General features: G+C 38.8%; 4 protein-coding genes across 7 annotated transcripts in view; 2 read left to right on the forward strand and 2 right to left on the reverse strand.

Moving 5' to 3' along the window:
* Positions 1-1,222: 1,222 nt before the first annotated feature.
* Positions 1,223-7,373, forward strand: tspan3a (tetraspanin 3a). The gene is made up of 7 exons (XM_051381151.1): positions 1,223-1,405; positions 2,414-2,605; positions 3,023-3,097; positions 3,305-3,406; positions 4,473-4,625; positions 4,733-4,816; positions 6,519-7,373. The coding sequence occupies exons 1-7, from the start codon at positions 1,343-1,345 to the stop codon at positions 6,609-6,611; spliced, it is 762 nt and encodes a 253-aa protein (XP_051237111.1). The 5' UTR covers positions 1,223-1,342; the 3' UTR covers positions 6,612-7,373.
* Positions 2,297-15,790, reverse strand: LOC127352610 (proline-serine-threonine phosphatase-interacting protein 1). The gene is made up of 15 exons (XM_051381147.1): positions 15,642-15,790; positions 13,857-13,957; positions 13,689-13,763; positions 13,544-13,578; positions 13,350-13,456; positions 13,136-13,198; positions 12,603-12,707; positions 11,220-11,265; positions 10,909-10,988; positions 10,246-10,344; positions 10,058-10,154; positions 9,799-9,886; positions 9,605-9,681; positions 8,578-8,675; positions 2,297-8,463 (listed from the first exon to the last, which is right to left on the reverse strand). The coding sequence occupies exons 1-15, from the start codon at positions 15,669-15,671 to the stop codon at positions 8,332-8,334; spliced, it is 1,233 nt and encodes a 410-aa protein (XP_051237107.1). The 5' UTR covers positions 15,672-15,790; the 3' UTR covers positions 2,297-8,331.
* Positions 15,287-20,789, reverse strand: rcn2 (reticulocalbin 2). Of its 3 annotated transcripts, none has more exons than XM_051381149.1 (8): positions 20,695-20,789; positions 17,910-18,050; positions 17,714-17,816; positions 17,429-17,625; positions 17,221-17,334; positions 17,004-17,097; positions 16,751-16,890; positions 15,287-16,555 (listed from the first exon to the last, which is right to left on the reverse strand). In XM_051381149.1, exons 2-8 carry the CDS (start codon positions 18,048-18,050, stop codon positions 16,412-16,414), a joined length of 933 nt encoding a protein of 310 aa, XP_051237109.1. In that variant the 5' UTR covers positions 20,695-20,789; the 3' UTR covers positions 15,287-16,411. The 3 variants fall into 3 exon arrangements, 2 of the variants coding, with proteins under 2 accessions (XP_051237109.1, XP_051237108.1); XM_051381148.1 differs by lacking the exon at positions 20,695-20,789 and adding an exon at positions 18,502-18,580; XR_007881146.1 differs by lacking the exon at positions 20,695-20,789 and adding an exon at positions 18,502-18,580 and having other exon boundaries at positions 16,416-16,555; positions 16,645-16,890.
* The window catches only part of scaper (S-phase cyclin A-associated protein in the ER), a 58,327-nt gene continuing 57,425 nt past the window's right edge, over positions 20,217-21,118 (forward strand). The window contains exon 1 of one of the 2 annotated variants that reach the window (XM_051381143.1): positions 20,217-20,527. In XM_051381143.1, coding sequence (XP_051237103.1) covers positions 20,360-20,527 — 168 coding nt within the window. In that variant the 5' untranslated portion in view covers positions 20,217-20,359. The remainder of the gene's footprint in view (positions 20,528-21,118) is intronic. The other variant, XM_051381145.1, reaches the window with a different exon arrangement.

Raw genomic sequence — 21,118 nt, forward strand, 5'->3', positions numbered from 1 at the left:
AACTCATTTGATCTCTTCATTCATTTAAATTTTTCTTTGGTTACACCATAAATCACATACTGATGATTTAGTGACCACTGACTACCTTATCTCTGGATTTCTATTGTGAAACCAGTATACCTTTTGTATGTTTGAGGTCATGTAATCTAACCAGTGATCCCAGTGGTAATGATACATGTTTTATGTATAAGCAGGGGCATAGTGGGGGGAATATCTAAGTAAACTCTGTTTATCAACCTCTTTGAAATTTTTAGATCAACTGTATCTATAAATTAGGGGAAACTACAGTTTACCCACTGACACTGTAGAGGACTACAAGTACCTGGGAGTACACACTGACCTCTACAGGAAGGGCCAAAGCCCTCTTTATTTTCTGAGGAGGCTGAGGTCCTTCAACATCTGCCGGACAATGCTGAGGGTGTTTTTTGAGTCTGTGGTGGCCACTGCTATCCTGTTTGCTGTTGTGTGCTTAGGCAGCAGGTTGAGAGTAGCGGACGCTAACAGACTCAATAATCTGTGGCCATCAAACTCTACAACTTTAGTGCCAAAACTCTGAGTCATTAGTCACTAAACTTGTGCTTGAAATGTTCTCTGGTTAATGTGCAATAATTTGATTACGGTGCACTACTCAGGTCAATGTGCAATACACTGGCCTATTCCGTAATACTTCTGTAATACTGCAACCTTACTCATTTCATTTCTGTCAGTCACATACCGTGGCATACATTTACTTATGTCTATATTACTGTCATATAGCTATTGTATATGTTGTATTATTATAAGGTACATACTTAGGCTCTTATTGTATTTATATTTAAATGTTTTACTTATATGTATATACCTATATACACACTTTTTATTCCTATATATATTGCGTTAGATATTGTAATGTAATTATTATTTCTATTCTTGAACGTTGCATGAGCACCTTGAGCAACTGTAACAAACATATTCCCTCCGGGGAGCAATAAAGAATTTCTGATTCTGAAGTGAAATTATATTTCCCACCACTAGATGTCAGCAAAACACTTCAAATAATATTTCGATTGCCTTTAACACACCTTTATTTTTAATAGCTGACAGAGAGCATACATCACAAACAAAAGGTTATATAGTTATAAAATGTATGTATCTATATTTAGCATATTCACTAGATTCCGGGGTGGTTAAGTGAATACTTTCTTGTTGTTACTCTGGTTGCGTGGTGGCGGCGCTGCTGCGCAACCAGACGATCCACAGTGACAGATATGGAGAGTGAGCGGTGGAGCAGTCCGGGACATGTCTGAGTAGAAACCCTGCATTATATTTCAACACGTTACAGCATTAAATCCCCGTGTTGAAGATGGGACAGTGCGGCATCACGTCGTCAAAGACGGTCCTGGTCTTTCTGAACCTGATATTTTGGGTAAGTTTGGAGGTTTCTGACAGTTTTAAACGTGCGTCACAGCGGCTAGCTACGTTAGCTGTGTTGTCCCAGTCAGCAGCTCTGCTAGCTGCGGCAACCGACCTTTGTTTAAAACCAGGGAGGGATTAGTTTGACAAGTCAGTAGTAAACACTTTAGAGATATGTTGTTATTATTTAATGATTTCCCGCTAACAACACACAGTGTTAAGGGAAGCATGCCATTATGTTTTAGAGTTTAAACATGGCAGTGTTGCTTAACCGTTAACGTTACTGAAGTCAAACTATCAGTGTTTTGACCCTCAATGCGGGGAGTAGTGACCTTAATCCACCCAGCGGCAGAGATTATGACTCAGCTGTTTGTGTCAATAATGGCATAAAAACTAACCTAGTTTAAAATGTCCATCTTGTTTTTGGTATGAAGCCCTCGGGTGGTTCTTTATAAACAGCAGGTCTCATCACAGGTGTTAAATAAACTGTGGTACTTGCTTAAAAGGACGAGTAAAAAAGAAAATACCACCAGCAAAATCTTACCTCCTACCTTACCTAACGTGTAAAGTGGAAGATGCATTTATTTTCGTGTGTTGTTATTATTTACACTGTAATAAATTATTGTTACTGATGCATTCATTCGTGAGTAGCATTTGGATGTTGCAGCAGTTTGAGGTGGAGCCAACTTTGAGTACATGCTCTTGGGTAGTTAAAGCTCCAGAAATCATGCGAGTATGTTGTATGTGGTAAATCTGCAACTCAGCTTTTTAGTGCAGTTTAAAGTAGAGTAAAATGGAAATATTCAAGTTAAAGCACAAGAGATTTTCACCTCTGGGGATAAGTGATGATATGTTGTGTGCTGCTGCATGTGAGATGCTGAATAATAACCCTCCAGAAACCAACCACAGTGTACTCTTTATTGTCACGTACTTTTAAAAGTTCATAAAGAAACGTGTGAAATGTCTTGCAACAGGCTATGGGACATGTTTATGGTGTGTTACCACTTGATTGCACCCACAGGCTGCTGCTGGTGTCCTGTGCTACGTTGGCGCTTACGTCTTCATCACATACGATGACTACGATCACTTCTTTGAAGACGTGTACACTCTCATCCCAGCAGTGACCATCATTGCAGTTGGAGCCCTCCTTTTCATTATTGGGCTCATTGGATGCTGCGCTACCGTGAGAGAGAGCTACTGTGGACTCACAACGGTCAGTAAACAGCTGGATAGATGAGGGTACTAATGCCTTTGAGTAGCAAACGATTATTCAAAGATTAACTTTGAAACCTTGTGTGATTTCAGGATACATTAACATTTGAAATTTGACATAACAAAATACTTTTGTCATAAATCACAAACAATTGGAAAAATACAAATATTTCAAAAGGTATGAACAAAAGATTTTAAATAACAGACTCCATATACTGTATTTATACACCCATGGTGCAGAAACTGCACAGAATACCTATTATTCAAACTTTTTCTCACAAGGGGAAGTATTCTGTCTAATCTTGTCTTAAATACATGTCAAAGTGTTAAACAGTCCATTTTTTGTTTAAGTTCGTATTAGTTTTCCAATGTGTTGCATGTTGTCTGTGCATCCTGAGTCTTGTAATTCAATCCACAGTTTGTCGTCATTCTCCTGTTGGTTTTCTTGACGGAACTGGCGGTGGTGGTTCTCGGATACATTTACAGAGCAAAGGTGAGAAAGTCAAATACGAGTTGGTACATGTTTGTTTTTCTTGGCCTTGTTTGAGGCTTAACTTGATCACACCCATCCGGAAGAGCAGGAACAATCATTCAGCTGTAGCCTAGTCTAATCTGCTTGTGCTTGCAATCATGTTGGTTTGAAGCATTCACAGAAATTGGTCATCAAATGCTTAGTCTCACCTTTCTTTACCATTTACAGGTTGAAGATGAAGTTAATAGTTCCATCAAGAAGGTGTATGATGAGTACAATGGTACCAACAGCAATGCCCAGAGTCGGGCCATCGACTATGTTCAGAGACAGGTGAGGACAGAAATCCTCTGTAAACCAGATATAATGCTGTAATGTTTGTTTCACCTGCATTTCTGTTGTTGACAGTAATCTTGAGTAGTCATTATGTTTTTGAGTTGTCCATCCATCTGATTCTTGTAAATGTGATATCTCAGAAACGCCTCTAGGGGATTCTTCAAACTTGCCTTGAAATTTAAGAACGGATGACCATATTTTACAACTAGTTGAACAATGAATTGGTGACATGTTTTACTCAAAGGTCGCTGTGAGCTCAGAATGACCTCGACAAACACGTTTTTTGGTCGTAACTCAAGAATAGATAGTAAAGAGTGGTAATTATGACAATATTTCACACAGATGTTTAATTGCACACGATGAAGTGATGGCATTTCATTTATTCCTAAAGGTCAACTAGACTGAGACATCATAATGTCCTGGAATAAACTTTTTTGGCCATTATTCAACATCCTAACTCAGGAACCAAAGTTTGGGACCATATTTCACAGTTGGTCGGACAATGATTTGGTGACACTTCAAAGGTCATTATGACCTCAAAATAAGGTTTTGGCCAAAATTATAATAAAGAATGAACTGTGATTTCAGATTTCACACACATATTGACTGGGACCACACAACGAGTAAACAATAGCTAGCACAGTACGGGCATTCATCTTTCCATCTCATACATTCTGCCTTTCACTTACTGCCTCATTCTAAGTTTTAAGTGTCATCCGAGTCAAATGACTGCAAGCGAAGTGTTGGAGTGCACCTAGCTAATGAGATCTTGTGTATGGGTTTCACCTACAGCTAATAGAACCCGTTGCATCTAAAAATACCAGGAGAAAACCAAAGCACCACATTTTGTATAGCTATAAGAATCTGTTTAACAAAAACTGAGCTGTAATAGTATTTAGTAGAAGACGTGTAATACTCTGTATAGCTTTTATATAATTCCTTCAAAGTCTTCACCACATATACTATATCAGTCTACACAGACATGCACGTAGACTGCGACTTGACTGATTGGTGCTGGCATACAACTGCAGGTCAGTTATTTTGATTGTTTTCATTTTCACAGCTTCAGTGCTGTGGGATCCACAATTACTCAGACTGGCAGAATACACACTGGTATGAAGAATCTAAAAATAACAGCGTACCCATCAGCTGTTGTAAAACTACAGTTGCAACCTGCACCGGGTCCCTCACACATCCTGAAGATCTCTACCAAGAAGTAAAGGAATCTTTAAACTTGCCTAGTGTTCATACCAAATACTACTCATTTTTAAACGGCAGTGACTTATAACTTGATATGTTTGAACATATTCTGTGTGTGTATAGGGTTGTGAAGCTCTGGTTGTGAAGAAGTTGAAGGAGATCATGATGTATGTCATCTGGACTGCACTGACATTTGCTGCCATCCAAGTATGTAACTTTCTTTAAGATTTTTAAAGATTTTTACTTTTTTGGCCCCCTTCCAAATCATACAACATTAAGTATTTGAGTCATGACAAATTACATATGTGTCTGACCAAATACTGAAGGTCCTGGTGCAAAACATTTGAGTGAAGTTGATAAGCTGAAATTATTGATATGATAAGAATATAAATTGAACAGGGACTCCTGAAACTGACTTTAGACAATCAGCTAGAGAGAAGACATATCACTCTGTAAACACTTGCAGAATTAATCTAAATTTCCGACAGCTGATACAAGCTGTCAGCAAAGTGCGTCATTCTAGCCGATGAAAGCGATGTGTGCCAGCTAAAAAGGAGAAGCTGCAAGCTGAATGTTTTGTAAACTTCTCTTCGCTAATAAGAGAGGAGTGATAACAGTTTTGTTGGGTGTCAGAATAGTGCAACCAAATACATTTTCAAATCCACACAGTCTAAATTTCACTCCCATACAGCGCACCGCTCTGCAGTACATGTACGGATATTGATTGGCTTTATTTTAGGTGCTACTGATCCATTAAAATATATGTCCGGATCTGCCCCAGTAGTTGTGGCTTTATCATAAGATGTTTATATTTTGAGTCATATTAAGGCTATGGTACAAAACAAATCCTCCCTTTTAAGTAGCATCATGAAGTTAGTGAATCTTACATTTGTATCTTCCCACTCTACATGTGTGTTTGTACCAATTTAAAGCTCACTAATTAACCCTAGTTGCCAGGCAACTGCATGGTGACGACAAGATTGCAGAAAGTCACTACACCCAGTCAAGAAATAGTCTGCCATATAACGCCCCGTATAACCAGAACCTGTCGTCTTTACACTTTGGTGTTTGTATGACCACCCAGCAATTATTTTGGACATGCACACTTAAAATGGTGGTACAATGAGCTTTGGTTACTTGATAGGCACTGAATTAGCATTGCATCACCTGTTGCAGAGTAACCAGATATCTTTGAACCAAGGAGAGCTGACTGCTCAGACACACGACCCATGAATAGCGCTCGGTTGCATTTCAGCTGCCTTGTTTGGATTGTTCTGGTCTCCTTGTAATCCATGTTAATAAGAACAGCCTTCACAACAATAAATGGATCATAACAAGAAAAATTAGAGCAATGTGGTTTTGTCACATGCTACATTTGTATCTGTCCACTCTACATATATAGTTGTACTATTTTAAAGCTCATTAATTTACCCTAGTTGCCAGGCAACCTGATGGTAAATGAAGAAAGTCACCACATCCTGTCAAGAAAAGATATAATGTGTTAAATGTTAAGCTTTAGAGCTTAAGAGGTACTGCTAGATAGATTTTTTTTATCTGTGCACAGATCTGTTTCCCCCTGTCTCCAGTCTTTGAGCCAAGCTAACAGTTTTTAGATACATTTTCACTATACAGACCGGAGAGTGGCATTGATCTTCTCATCTAGTCTCAGCGAGAAGGCAAATGAGTGTGTTTCCCAAAATGCTTCCATATACCTTTAATTATTTTGGTCTGTTTGTTTTCTGTCTCCTATTGGTTTTATAATTGTAGCAATAAGTCCAAACAAAGCAGCACGAGTTACACAACTACAGTGGAATTCCATACTGCAAGGCCAAATGTCTGACTGGTTGTAACTATGAACAACATTTAAGAAGTAAAAACACTAATATGGTGTCTGTCTCTTTCCTTTTAGATGCTGGGGATGTTGTGTGCATGTGTCGTGCTGTGCCGCAGAGGCAGAGATCCTGCCTACGAGCTTCTCATTACAGGGGGCACGTGTGCATAAAGAAGAACACATTTCTCACCATAATACATTCTAAGAATTTACTTGTGTCGTTGGTGAGAGCATGAAAATAATCTATTACCACACTAACCTTAAAACACTAACCACACTAAAGTTATATATTTTACCTGTTTTCTTTTCCAAAAAAAGCTATTGACCAAATTCTGTAATGGTCATTGTAAATGAGATGTAGAAAGTATTCTGTTGCTGTGAGGGTTAGGGTGACCAAACTCAAACCTTGTTAGTCATGTATGGAATAAAACGTGGACAGGGTCATCTCCTCATGTTAGTTTGCACTATGTGTATTGCTTTCAATATTTTATATTTAAATCTGTCTTGTACTTGAATGAAAGATTGTATAATTTTACCCTGTACCTCCAGTACTACTGCTACTACAATTACTACCGCTACTACTATTCTACTTCTACTACTACTATTCCAGCTCAGTTTTGGTTAAAACCTCACTTTTCACCAGCAGTATTCTGTCAAGAAATAGAGGACACCACAGCCCTAACTATGTAAGTTAACTGGCTTTTGCTTATCTGATCTTTCCTTTAAGAATGAAACCTTGTGATCCCCTCCGGTATGTGGGATTTTTCAAGTAGTAATGCATTCATAACTCTAGATAGACTTTGTCCTATAGCTGTTTGGTTTCTTTGTGTCTCAACAGTCTACTGATGGTAGTTTTAGAATTTGATTTGCTGATATGTAGCAATGGCAAGAATCAAGATTGTAAATAAAATGTGGGAAAAGTTTGAAATTAAATGAGTGCGTATTCTGATTTTAATTTAATTTCTCTCATATGTTTACCAAGAGATGAAATTGCTTCTCACACACTAAAAATGGTGGCACAATGACTCAGCTTTGGTTACTTGATAGATATTGAATTAGCATTGCATCACCTGCTGCCAACGGCTGAGACACATGACCCAAGAGTAGCGCTCGGTTGCATTTCAGCTACTTTGTTTGGATTGTTCTTGTAATCCACATTAATAAGAATAGCCTTCACAACAATAAATAGAAAAAAAAATAGAGCAATGTGGTTTTGTCACATGCTAAATAGTTTGTAAAAGTAATGTACGTAAAAAAAAAAAAAAAAACAGCATTTGTTTTTGATAAATAATTATTCTTAGCACAAAACAATAACTACATAGAAATTATATACACGCCTACAACACAAACAAATATTCTGGCCAACATTTAGGGCTATACAAGAATAACACAGCATATGAAAAAAGTTAGTGCAGCAGTGACCTTGTGCAACAGATCACTAATTCTCCCTGCTGTCATTGGTAGGAGGAGGACTCAACACACCAGCTGTAAGGGCAAAGTAATATGAATATCTGCCATAGCAGTACAACATTCACCATTAAACACTGTCTCATGCTACTGTGCGTGGAAGCTGATATCTGTGGGATTATAATGTGATATTCTGATTATAATGGCATCAGTTTTTGTAGAAATCCATGTGAAAACCCCTGAACTCACTTAGGGTTCACATACAGGGGTGACCTCTCTGTCACAGTGTCTTTCATGATTCTACCACAGGGTGTGCCAAAGTTTTACATACATTCAAATCCTACTCATAGGGGCTTTAATGATACATGTAACATGAACAACAGGATTCAAACTATTGGGTAAATTTAAATGATAAGGCCTTTACAAAATGTTACATGAGTAAATGTAGTAGTCATATAGTCTTACATTTGGCAGTCTGGTAAACTCATTCTTTGGCAAGGTAAGTTCCTGGAACCAGCCCAGTGAGGCCATTTCTTTGTACCGTCCACCAGCCATCCTCACCTTGATCGATGACAACCACGACGTCCCCAAAACATACAGAGAGCTCATCTGCTCCCTAAGAACAGGGACAGAAATGATCACTCAATAGCTATCCCTTAAAATCAACAAGGATTAGAACATTTGAATGTGCCTCATGTGGCGGTTAGAAATCTGTGGTAAGAAAACTGACCTGTGCCTCATAGTCATACATAGCCTTATACTGGTCAGTGCTCAGCTGGGACCCCTGAAATCCAGGAATGGAAGCATATACTCCGTCTGATGTTTGTGCTGAGGAGTTTGAAAGGATTGCAGACATAATTAGCACCAGTTCAGTTACTGTGTGAAGCCTCTTATAATTTGCAATTTTTCTCCCAAAATCAGATCATTGGCAAATGAATGATTTGATGTTAGTGCTGGTGTAAAGCAGTGATTCCCAACCCTTTTTGTCACAGCGCTATCAGGTGACCTCAGGTGCCCCTTCATTGACACAACCTTTCATGTTCCAAATGTGCTCATTGAACTAATTTTAACCTGGATATTATTTGAGACGTGCGAACAAGAGGCTTGGGCTTGTGACAGTGCAGGATGTACATATTCATGACATCCTAGGCTGAACTGTAACATTAGCTAGCTCATCTGGCACCACTGAGACTACTAACGTTCAGCTATGGTTGGCAGGTACGGTAGAAAGAAAATGAAACTGCTCACTACAAGGTCTGTGGATTATCTTGAGTAACCAGGCCATAATTTCTGGAGAGACGTTGTTGAGTTTTTTTATGTTTTCTTTTTTTTTTTTGAGCACCACAAGCTGAATGCCACCTGATTCTATTATATTCGAGGGAAGGCAGACACCTCTATGCTGATATCTCCAAAACTTGGCAACTCACACCAAAAGAATCCAAATGGATAAACAGCTCTACAGAAGAGAGGAAAAATATGTGTTTTGGACTTTGTAGTGAACTGTCCCTTTAAATGTTCTGCCACTACAAGTAGTAGTAGTATGAATGCAAACACGTTGGAAAAAAGATCACGTTTTGTGTGAAAAGAATTCACTGGAGTACAAGTAATGGCAGGGAATCCCTGCAATACTAACAACAGTATGTAACTCATAGTTGCTCAAACCTTGTGTTGCAAGGATCAACTGGCTCTTAGTCACAGTCATATCTTTCATAATTTTGGAAATTGCATTTATTATTTAAATGACTTTGGTACTGTACCAGGAGGTTGGGCAACTGGTTCATTGATGCTGAGTTTGGAGCCACTGGAACAGTTCACCTGCAGAAGATTTGAAAACCTACAAATTGGGGGAAAAAAACACAAAATTTTAGTGAAGAGATAAAAATACATTACGCACTAATCACTTACAACATCATGCATTTAGTAACAGTTCTTCCCATTCTGTAATTCTAACCTTTTCATGACCCCTCCTACAAATCCAGCACTGCCGTTACTCTCAGCGGTAGTATCCCTCTCATAGTAATTTTGGTATTCAATTGGAGCTGTGAAAGGACCAGTGAAATTCAGTAAATACAAAATAAAATGCTCCAGGGCTTCACAATGCATCAACTGTTTCCAAAGGTGCCACGCATTTTAGCAGCAGCTGAGAGATTATATTAAAATGTACAATGTATTCAAATCAAAACCAGGAAGGCTGCAGGGCAGGTGCCTACCTGGGGGGGTAGAGCCAGTTCTTTTCATCTGCACAAAGCAGTTGTTGTCTGCGATAATGTCACAATTTTCCAGTGTTTTCCTCACATCCTCGTAACACTGAAAGACCAGTTTATCCAAATTGAGTTTTAAATACGCAGTACAGTGTATGGTGTGTATTGAGAGTTTTTCCACATACAGCTGCACGCACCTCGTCGTCTTTCACACTCTGCATTGATAAATGGTTACAGTGCACCCACAAAGCATTCCTTAGTACGCTGATGCGGTCTTCTTCCTGTTGCTGAAACATCTGTAAAACAGTGTGATTGGAGAAATAGTAAATAATCAGAGGTTACATTGGCACACAGTACATTTACAACACCATACAGTACTGAATGTACACTTACAGTGACACAACTGGCAACTTCTTTATTTGAGTGCTTTTTAATGCTTCATAGTTTTCAAATATGTATTTATGTATTTTACACTGAAACTCCACATTCAGCATTTAACTGTCTTTCCTCTTTTTGTTTTTATCTCTGGTTCCTGGTTTATTGTGTGTGTGTGTGTGTGCATGCGTGCGTGCGTGCGTGCGTGCGTGCGTGCGTGTGTGAATAGGGATGAATAGTAGTTGAATGGCTGCTTCAGTTTTGTGGATGTTATCACACTTGGTTGCCAGGAAGCATTTTTGTAGATTAGTCTCTCACTTTATAATCTGCTAAAAGGAAGTATTTCACATCCTCATTGACTAAGCAGGCCCTGGGTATTGCCATTCTTTGCCAAAGTCTGTACATTTTAAAATGCATCATGCCGCAGTGTGCATTGTTAACTTGATAAATACAGGAAGAGGAAAAACACAGCTTCTATACTTTACCTCACATGTGGTGATGTGTGTTGATTCCCATTCTTGGCGAGTCTTGTCAAGCTGTTCAATGTTTGACATGTACTGCTTCTCTAAAGCCAAGTAAAAGAATCAGATTAGATTAGATCTTCTGTAACACAGATTAAACTGTGACGTGTAATGTGCAATCACAGTTATAACAACAGACAGCAGACTCTATTATCTAAACCTATTCCTGCAGTTCTAGATAAAAAGGAAGTAAATGTGACCACCATCTTCAGAAAATGTTTCTGGTAAACCATAGCGGCTTCCTACTTTCTTCCATGCTCCCATTATTTCCTTACCAGCCTCTTCTGCAGCTTCTCTGCACTGTTTAGATTTGTTGTTCATCTGCAAAAGAAAAGAGAATACAAAATTACACATTGCCATTATTTCTGCAAATCTGTACTTATCTCAATAAAATGAAATACTGTTTATTGTGTAGGTTTCTTGACAGTCTTTGTACGTTTCATTTGAAATCAGAATAGCTTATAAATGACTAACTTTACTAATGAAGTCAAGGCCAAAGAGAATTGAATTTCCCAGTCTGCCAGCAGTTGTGAAGTAACTGTGGAATAGCTGTTGTTTGAGAAACTATCCATCTGGTTGCCAGCAACAGAAATTCTATATACCTACATTTGATGTCAGCATTATTTATGAGATGCTCACTAGACTCTCAGATGCCAGTGACAGATATGATAGACAAACAAAACCAACAGCACAAACTGTTTTACAGTGTCTATAATATAGTTAATACTGTTTCTTATTTCCCCCAGCCAAAACAAAGCATGAAGACGCTGCCTTTATTTTCTAAGCTGCTTAAATGTGTAATAACTGCCAGAAGAACTAAGACTTGCAACAATGCTGACTACTTTCCAGTCCAAGCTAAAGACCTACCTGTTTATCATCACTTTTAATTCATCTTTTTGATTTAATTAATTAGTCTGATTTTATTGGTTTTATCCTATGTGCTTTTGCTTGTATGTTATTTTCATCATTCGTTTCTTGTTTAGTTTGTGCTTAACTTTTAGTTAATTATGTGGTTAACTTGGGTTGCCTTATTTCTCTTGTCTTAAACATAAAAACTATGTTGGTTAGGAATTAGGGGCCAGGCCTTTGTGTGAAAAATTATTATTTACTTGTTGTTACTTCAGTCGAATGTTTGACCTCCACTGTACAGAATGACGTATGTGCGGATTTTGACAGCAGAAGGCAATTTATCTGCTGAAGGAGAAAGGTTTTTCTGATCTCACCTTTAATCTCAGTTCACACAGGAAGCCAATCACGGCTCAATATGCAACTTGCACAAGTATGATGTGGAAACCTACCACCTGCTGTGCACGTACACTGAGTGGAGTTCTCAGTGAAGTAGGAGACATCTTGTGTACACTAGTTGAACTTCTTGGAATTAATATTATTTGCATCTTAACAGATTCTGTAATTATTTGAGGAGGGAGAAGGAGTAGCAAATATCGGCCACTAATTATTACTAACATGTCTAGAGGGGATCTTTAAGGATTCTCTGCTATTAAAAGGACATTAAAGTAGTTACAATAAACTGCATGAACAATCAGAAACTGGAAAACACCACTCATCCTTTTAGAAAGTCAAGCCTAAAGTAGCTTTTCATCACTGAATTGAAATAAGTGGACCTATTATGAGTCATACATACCACAGTACAGATTTACCTTCTCAATCTGTTTGGGAGTGGCTGTGGGAGTGTTAGCAACCTTCTCTGCGGTTAGTTCTGCCTCATCCGCCTCCCTGCAGCGCTGCTCATAGGATCTTTTAGACTGGGACGGAAACAGAACAGAGAACATATGAAACTATTAGCACCCAGATCAACGCTTCGCTTTATGAACCCTAAACAGGAAAGAGGGGGGGTCATGTTCAGTCAAGAGAGAGGAGCCATGCATGTGCAGGAAAAACAAAGTGCATCAAGACCTCACTTCCTTCTTCTGAGCAGCAATGCTATCACACTAACATGCATTTACTTATTTTCTTGCAAAATCATCTTCCCTTTTCAAATCTTAAATATACAGTGCCATGCCTCTCAGCTAAAGCCTTATACAGGCAGGATGTAGCTGCACTAAAACTGCTACTGAGATGATTCATACTGTTTACCAGTCCCACAATGATGTAAAGACAAATATAAATACACTCGCTGACACTGAAATGGAGAGGTCTAACCATACAGATTAGACCTGAGAATTGACCTTACATCTATTGTTTTCTTGTAGAGGGAGACTTTTGTCTTGTGGACCTTATCCATGATGACGTCAAACTGGGAAGCAAAGGATAAGATAATGTTAGTGTAAAAAATCTTCATCATCATCATCATCATCATCATCAAAAAACCCAAGTAAGAGAAGCAGCTCTTTTTAGACTTCCTCTGTGTGCAAATGAGGGGGGCGGGGGGGGATATTCACAGGTACCTTTTTCCGCTGTTCTTTCTGTCGCTCTCTGAACTGCTCCATTCTCTTCACCTCCTCTTTTAGGAAACCAGCAAGCTGAATGTGCATGTTTCCTACATTTTCAATTTCTGAAAAACACCAAAGCACACAACTAACAAACTCAACTGCCACATGTATTCAGTACTAAATAATGTGTGATAAATGTGTGTGCTTACGTGTTTTCATTTCATCAAAAGATGTTCTCAAAGTGCTGTGAAAAGAATGAACACAGGGAATTCTTAACAAATGGTTTCTGCATGTCCAGTACTGCAGAATAAATGTATTAATTGGAAGAGAAATACTTGTGAGTAACTCGCCTACCAGATCTCATATAAACCACCAGCCTTGCGGGCGATTGTGACCAGTTCCTTGCCATATTTCTCCTCTGCTGATGCCCTACATGGACAAAACCACAACAGAGCTGAACCACATTGTAATGACCTCGTTTTATTCATGCATATGCATTTTACAAGAAATTTGAGAGCCCACCTCATTTTCAAGAGCTCCTCCATCTCTTTGCACGTCCGTCGACCATCATTAAGTCTCTGACTGATATTCTCGTACCCAATATTACTGATGAAGTCATCTCCCTGGAGCCATGAATGATAAACCATAATATTCATACTCAGGAATTTCAGCCTCAGCACATATTACACACTATACATTTTGAATCAAAATATTTTATTTTTTACCTTTAATTATCCAGATAAGTCAATTAAGAACCAATTCTCATTAACAATGACGCCCTGGCCAAGAGGCAGAAGCAATACATCTAAAATTTCTTATGAATATTGGAAAGAACATGTTACTCTTTTTTTATTATTGAAAAGGCCCAAATGATCACCTTTAGGCAACAGCTTAAGATTTAAATGATACCCGACAGTTTTACTTGTGTTTTTTTTTCCACGTGGAGGCGTTGTAATGGCATCTAGAATGGAAATTGTTACATACTGCTGCTTAGGTCTGAATGAACCAAAAACCCCGCTGGGTGTAAATGTACTCCTAGTTTGACTAATATGGACAAAACTAAACCTACCACTGTGCTCTGATGTTCATTTCTATTGTTACTGAGACAGGATGAAAATAAAGATGAAAAGGGAAGCGCACAACTTCACAATGCAAACTGAAGCTTTAGTTCAACTAGCCAGTTCCTGATGCTTTGCTTGAGCATATGGTCTTAGAAAAACAAACAGAAGTACCCATGTGTGAAAAAACAGATCTGAAAAGGCTGTCACTGGATTGAAGGCAGGTATGAAAGATTAAATTAGCATGATTAACAGGAAACCCTAAATAATCAAACAGAACACAATGTTACTTCTATAACAGGGGTGTTGCATCGTCAGTCCAGGGGTCATTTCCGTCCTGAAACCAACCACCCACCCACCCCGCCCCCCCAGCACGCAACATACTGCCAAAAATATAATCCGGCACACTTTATTATTATTATAATTTTCTAGTTCTGTAATTTAAAATACCCCTTCATATACAATTAAAATAAAAACACAATTCTTTTTTTTTTAGGATTTTGTTTGGCACAAAATAATGGCAAAAGTCAAATATGTCCAGACATTAAGAAGAGAGCAGGTTGCAGACCTTCATTTGTTTGTTTGGCTGAAAACAGCAAAGATGGTATAAAATTGGGATTTCTGTTTTACACTTTTTGTCAAGTATGATGTTAGTCATGTAAATATTTTCAGAATATTGGACCTATTGTAGTACTTGAACAATGACGTAGCCCTCCTATCAGTGGCCCCAAGCCAATTTGAGTTTGAGACCCCTGCTCTATAAGGTTGCTGTAGTGACATTTTTCCCTACACTACACTACCAAGAAAGACCTATTTAGTTTGTGTGACACGTCTGGCTGTAGATTTATAAAAGAGAGTACACAACCCAAAACTGTGTAAAAAAATAACAGTTCATGTATATAATAGTTTAATCAATGCAACAATTCAGTAGCCATTGAGTTTCAACACGAGAAAAAAGAAAGAAAGCAAAGATGAGATGTCTAAAGACAGCACGAACGCTTTAGGTAACTGTAGCCAAAGATAAGCTACAGATAACTAAATACATTACTTGTGTATGGTACAATAGATCATGTCCACACAAAAAGAAAAAACTAGATACAACAGAAGGGGAAAGTTACACGAAAGATATTATCTAACTCCAGTGAACATACTGAATACAACGCTGACTTCACACCTCAGTAAAAATTGAACAAGTATCAATTAACAAAAAACAAAAAATGTAGGGATTGATTGGACCACGCTCACTCACCCAAAAGGCATCTTTAAATTGTAATGTCATCTTGTCCCCGTTGGAGAATCCACTCAACTTAAAGTCACTTTATAAAGCCCAGCAGCGTAACACACGGTTTCTGGTTGCAAGTAAAATGGATCATGACACATTCAGGAAACCAGCCTTCAAACAGCAACACTCACTCACTTACTCATTTGATTCAAATGAGGAAGAGCTGCAACATGTCAGCCGTTACCACAACCAGACGGATACTTTTGTCAGCTCAGTTTTGGCATGTGAAAGGACAAGTAATGGCAATACGCAGTTGCAATTCAAATATCCTGTTCTATAAATGTAACAAAAACAAAGTCAAATTTCTCCAAATGTGGTTAAAATCATATTTTCAGTTGAACCTCTCTTGTTCTTCAGGACTATATGCACATAGGGAGGGGGGGAAATAACAGGAATGCAACATTACAATTACTTACAATATTATGTTATCTAATCTAAAATCCTTGGAACACGTTTCTAAAAGTTTGTCAGAAAAGTGATGAAACACCACAGTGGTCATTTGAGAGAGTGGTTGAGTCTGTGATACTTGTGTTGCAATATATGTTTTCCTGTATTTCATCTATGCCACTTACTGTTGCAAACCGATTGTAGACAGATAAGCTCAACCATCTCCAGCCATTGACGTGAATCCCAAGACTGATGTCAAAGTACAACAAAGGAAATAAAACCTTCATTGCACCTTCATGAAAACAAATGAGAAAACTCTCAAATAATAAACATACATCATAATTATATAACTATAATTCATCATGTGATACATGTAGCTGTCTGCCATAGTCTGTCACTTCACTGTTCATGAATGTTTCTTGGTTTTTCAAAACTTCAGCTTCTGAGATCTGCCCATCTTCGTCCTGGTCCATTTCATTGAGAAGGTGAAGAGCCTGTTGATGATAAAACCAAGGAGAAGAAATCTGTGAATATTCTTGATTTGGAAATCATGGAGAGAAACTATATATATATATAAACCTACCAGGAAATTCCCTAAAGAAGCATCCAAGTACTGTATTTGGCCAAATTCAAAACTCTTTTTGCATTCATTGTACCAACAAAATCTGGGTCGAACAGTCGAGTCACACCTCTTCTCTTGCTGAACCGTAGCTATTAGGTGCAACCCAGCGGAGCTGCTCCTCTCGATTCAGCTTGCCGTCCTTATCTTGATCATAGATGTCTTTGAACCGCACAGTTTCTTCAATCTCCCACTGTGAAGGGGAATCCTCTGATGACAAATCAAAGTGTTAACTCTGCATAGGGTCATACGAGTGCGCACAGCAGAGATAACTAACAACAATTAGATCATTGTTGGTTTTAAAATAATCTCTGTGGTCTCACCCTCGCCACGAACATCTCCAATGAATTCACTTAGACTGATGAATCCATCTTTATCTGTGTCATATTCACCCAGCACATCTTCAATGGCAAAATCCTTTCGGTAAAAGAAGGTAAATCAGTCATCTTTTGCATGAAACACAAGGGGAATGCTTCTAATGAGTGGAAGAATGCATTATCATGTCAGATTTTGCAGGAGTAGGAGCTAAACTCATCTTACAGCCATGTGATCCACTTCAGACGGGTGGGTAAAGGCAAGAAACTCTGGCACATTGAGCCCAGATGTGCTGTCCGCATCAGCAAAATCAAAGCGCCTCTTCTCCTTCAGATGGAGCTAATGGGGATATGAGCCTATATGTTAAGGTATTACAGATTAACTAGGCTGTGGTATAATGTGCTGATTAACAAAGCAATGCAGGTACACCTACATGTCTGAGAGACTCTTGCTCTGGATCCTCCAGAACAGCTGTATCATCAAAACTAATGAGCTGGTCATGAGCGACCGTGTTGTATTCCTTCCACGTTACGACACCGTCTTTATCAGTGTCAAACTGAGGGAACCGTTCCTTCGCATCATCCAGAGCATACTGTCTGTAGACGTGCTGAATCCACAGTGTGATCTCCTCTGTGGATGAAACACAGCAGACCTATGAGAGTATGACCTTCCACCACCTTTGTTTATTTATTTTACAAATGTAACAACATGCATTTACCTGCACTCAGCAGATTGTCAGCATTTGTATCAATCTTCTTTACAATGTCCATGATCTTTTTCCTCTGTTCTGCTGGGCTGAGTTTCTTTATCTCCTCGGTGTCCTACAAGTGCATAACATAAGAAGTGAGCAGGTGATGAACGAAGAGTAGAAACAGGGATGAAGAGTGTATGAAAATGAGAAGATATTTAGAAACCTCATCCCCGAGCAGGACGTTCATGTCATGTTCAGGGTTGTGCTGCTGGCCATTGTAATGATCCTCATGAAGATGCTTATGGGAGCTTTGTCCAAGTCCAAACTGAAGCACTAGCAACACCAACAGTGCAGAGGATGCCATCTGTTGAGTAAGATAATTAATACAACATTTACTATTTAAACTTTTTAAAACACTACAGAGTGCTGGTAGCTTCCAGACTGCAACACTGCCACTTTGTGGTCATCTGGTGGAAGTGCAAGCAAACTAAACTTTGTATTAGAGCCTCGATTTGCATGATGATGTAAACAAATCTACCAGGAACGACTGATGAGGAAAGAGGGGGACGAAAGGGAAAGGGGGGCTGGTAGACCTATATAACTCGTTAGTGTCTGGTTTTAATTTATGACTGTATAAATGTTGTTTGAGAGGGAGTGAGACTGAGACAGTTGGACATACAGACACAGGAGTCGAGGACAAAGCCAACAGCGTTATCCAAAACAAACAGACGCAGTTAAGTTAAAGGAGACAACGCAAACAAGCCAACAGTACAGTGAGAGAGCTGAGAGGTAATGCAAATAGGAGATGTTGTTACCGTGGAAAGTTTCTCCGAGCGACGCTTTACGTTTTTGACGTCATTACCCCTAGAGGATATAACGTTATCTACTTCCGGTCACAGATTTCAAAATAACCGTTTAAAACTCTAACCCTAAAGTAAACTCAGGCGTGTCCTGCAACTTGTAGGCTATGTGTGACAATCACATGATAGCCCGAAACTATTTTATTTTGTCACCTAAAAGTGATATTTGTAGGCTACTTGCTACTAACTGTCATTATCACTTTCACAAGTTTATATTTCCAGTCTGTAGATTATATTTTATCACTTTCGGGTGTTGGATCACTAGATTTTCACTCTTTTCTTGCAGGAAAAAAAGTAAATTTGCGACCAACTTGTTGTCTCATACCCTGTCAAACATGATATTTTCTGTGTACATTTTGGAGACTCTTTAGATAAGGGATGGCAAGTTTATTATAACACAATTAATATTCTGACTTAAAGGCAATTAAAGGCAATGTCGAAGTGAAGAAAAGAATAGAGAGGATTCAAAAGAGAACACACACATACACACACATAAACATTTATATTTATGTACGATTTTAGAGACAGGCCTGATTTAATAGGGTTTTCATCTTGGATGGATCAGGCACACCTTAGATCCTCTGGAAATGTATTCCACAAGTGTGACACATAAAACTAAAAGAAGACTCACCAATCTTATTTCTCTATGAATAGTAAGCTAACTAGTTATGGGACATTCAAGTGTCCTGACAGTTTTATGTTGTACAAGCAGGTCAACAATATATTTTGGGGCTGAACTAAACCATTTAGTGATAAACATGCAATTATATCATAATCATAACCAACTTTATTGTCCTAGTATGTAAGGCATACAAGCTATATACAGCTGCTAAACCGACCACAACAAAGCTATACAGAAATTTAACAAACACAATCCATGTACTAGTAGCTATACAGTATATGAAAAATTAGACTTACACATAGCAATATAAACAACAAATGGACAACCACATACACAGTCCGTTTAAGTACTAGTGTAAAGGGAGGCCTTCTTGATTTTAAGGGGTGTAAAGAAACTTTGAAAATATACACAGTAGGCTTGTATCTCAGCAGTGGGTTCACTTCTGTGATGAAAAGTAAAGTCAACACTTAATTTGCCAAAAAAGAAACCTATTAAATAAGTATAATTGTTAAAAAATTATAGAAAATACATAAAACAGACAGAGAATTTAATAAACAGGAAATAATCTGTTAACAATTCATCCAAATTACTTGTTTGAATAAAAATCTTCCTGCAGTCACTGAGTTCACTGTTTGGGTTTATAGTATAAAATATGTCACTTAAGTTTACTAAATGATAGAAAGGAAAAAGGCTGGGAACCACTGTTCTACTCTATTTAATTGGTGGCAATATTTCCATCCTTAGTGTCTTTATTTTCTTTCAGTTTCAAGGGCGAAAGGTCTTCTCCCAGATGCTTTTATTTTGAAGGCAGGTTCACGTCTCCTCCGGTCTTCCGGTTGTCTGTAGATGACTTGACACAAACTGAGGACTCAACCAAACGTCCCGCCCAATCTGCGTGGTTGCTATGGTAGACTGTTTGAAGTCCCGCCCAATTAAAATACGCCCCGCCCCTTGACCCACACTATAATGTACGCGATTGGCTGTCGCGCATGTTGTTTCCATGTTACGGTGAATTTATTGGATAATCCCATTGCCAGTCGAAACAAATCTAAACTCAACACGACTTCCTGCTTTTGTTAGGTTGTCTTCACTGTCATGTATTTATCTGACATGTTTTTCCATCAACTGTGATAACAACACAACGTTGTCCATATTTCTTATCGACTGAGCACTAAATTTACCGCGGGGTCGATGTCCAAAGACAACCGCCATGATGGACGACGGCGTGGCGCTGGGCAGCACCGCCTCGGCCCCAGAGTTAGCCAAGGTGGGGACGGGAGGGAGAGGTCTGGTAGCAACAGCTCAGGCTCCTCGCATGGAGGAGGAAAAAACAAGAATGCATCCTTAACCGCTTTGAAGGTACGTGAGGACTTATTAGCCCGTTGCTTATAACCGAAATACAGCAGGTCATTTAGTCAAGCACATTAAAATTCCGATGCACACCCAGCTAGCTGGAGCCAGATGACTAAATGGGTTCACTTGGAGAACAGGTCCATCAGGAAAGCAGCATTTCTGGGTGACCTTACCTGCCGTATGTATGATGTTGCCAGCTCTGGTGATGTCCTCAGTGCCTGAAATGATTCCCCCTCCACCAGAACCTTTTTCTGAACACACCCACTCGTGCATTTGACCAAAAGGGTGATAAATGGTGAGATTTATCAGAGGATGCTGATGCATCATGAGTGGTCAATATCATTTTAGCAAGAATGAGTGACAACAAGAGGAGTGCTGTGTAGGTTAACACAGGAGTAATTAGGATTACTCTGTATCAGATAGTAAGGTATCCTGCTCTCCCTGTTTGTCCCAACTTCTTCTTGCAGCAGCCTTTGTAAGTTTGTACCATTTTGTAGGCAATCAAACCACGTGGGCTTGTGTGTTTCGTCCCCCAGCAGCCTATGAATCACAGAGTGCCCAGTCCAATCAGATCCAGAGCATCACCCTGTGTGGTTA

Source organism: Dicentrarchus labrax, unplaced genomic scaffold (genome assembly GCF_905237075.1).
Source record: "Dicentrarchus labrax unplaced genomic scaffold, dlabrax2021, whole genome shotgun sequence".
Taxonomy (NCBI): Eukaryota; Metazoa; Chordata; class Actinopteri; family Moronidae; genus Dicentrarchus; species Dicentrarchus labrax.

Coding starts and splice junctions, on each gene's coding strand:
- tspan3a (XM_051381151.1), top strand. CDS start 1,343: ATGGGACAGTGCGGCATCACGTCGTCAAAGACGGTCCTGGTCTTTCTG. Junction 1,406..2,413: donor TTCTGAACCTGATATTTTGG/GTAAGTTTGGAG, acceptor TTGCACCCACAG/GCTGCTGCTGGTGTCCTGTG. Junction 4,817..6,518: donor TGACATTTGCTGCCATCCAA/GTATGTAACTTT, acceptor CTTTCCTTTTAG/ATGCTGGGGATGTTGTGTGC.
- rcn2 (XM_051381149.1), bottom strand. CDS start 18,050: ATGGCATCCTCTGCACTGTTGGTGTTGCTAGTGCTTCAGTTTGGACTT. Junction 17,335..17,428: donor AGCAAGAGTCTCTCAGACAT/GTAGGTGTACCT, acceptor TATCCCCATTAG/CTCCATCTGAAGGAGAAGAG. Junction 16,556..16,750: donor ACGGTTCAGCAAGAGAAGAG/GTGTGACTCGAC, acceptor TATCATCAACAG/GCTCTTCACCTTCTCAATGA.
- LOC127352610 (XM_051381147.1), bottom strand. CDS start 15,671: ATGACATTACAATTTAAAGATGCCTTTTGG. Junction 13,579..13,688: donor GGTGGTTTATATGAGATCTG/GTAGGCGAGTTA, acceptor TTCTTTTCACAG/CACTTTGAGAACATCTTTTG. Junction 8,464..8,577: donor TGTATGACTATGAGGCACAG/GTCAGTTTTCTT, acceptor CCCTGTTCTTAG/GGAGCAGATGAGCTCTCTGT.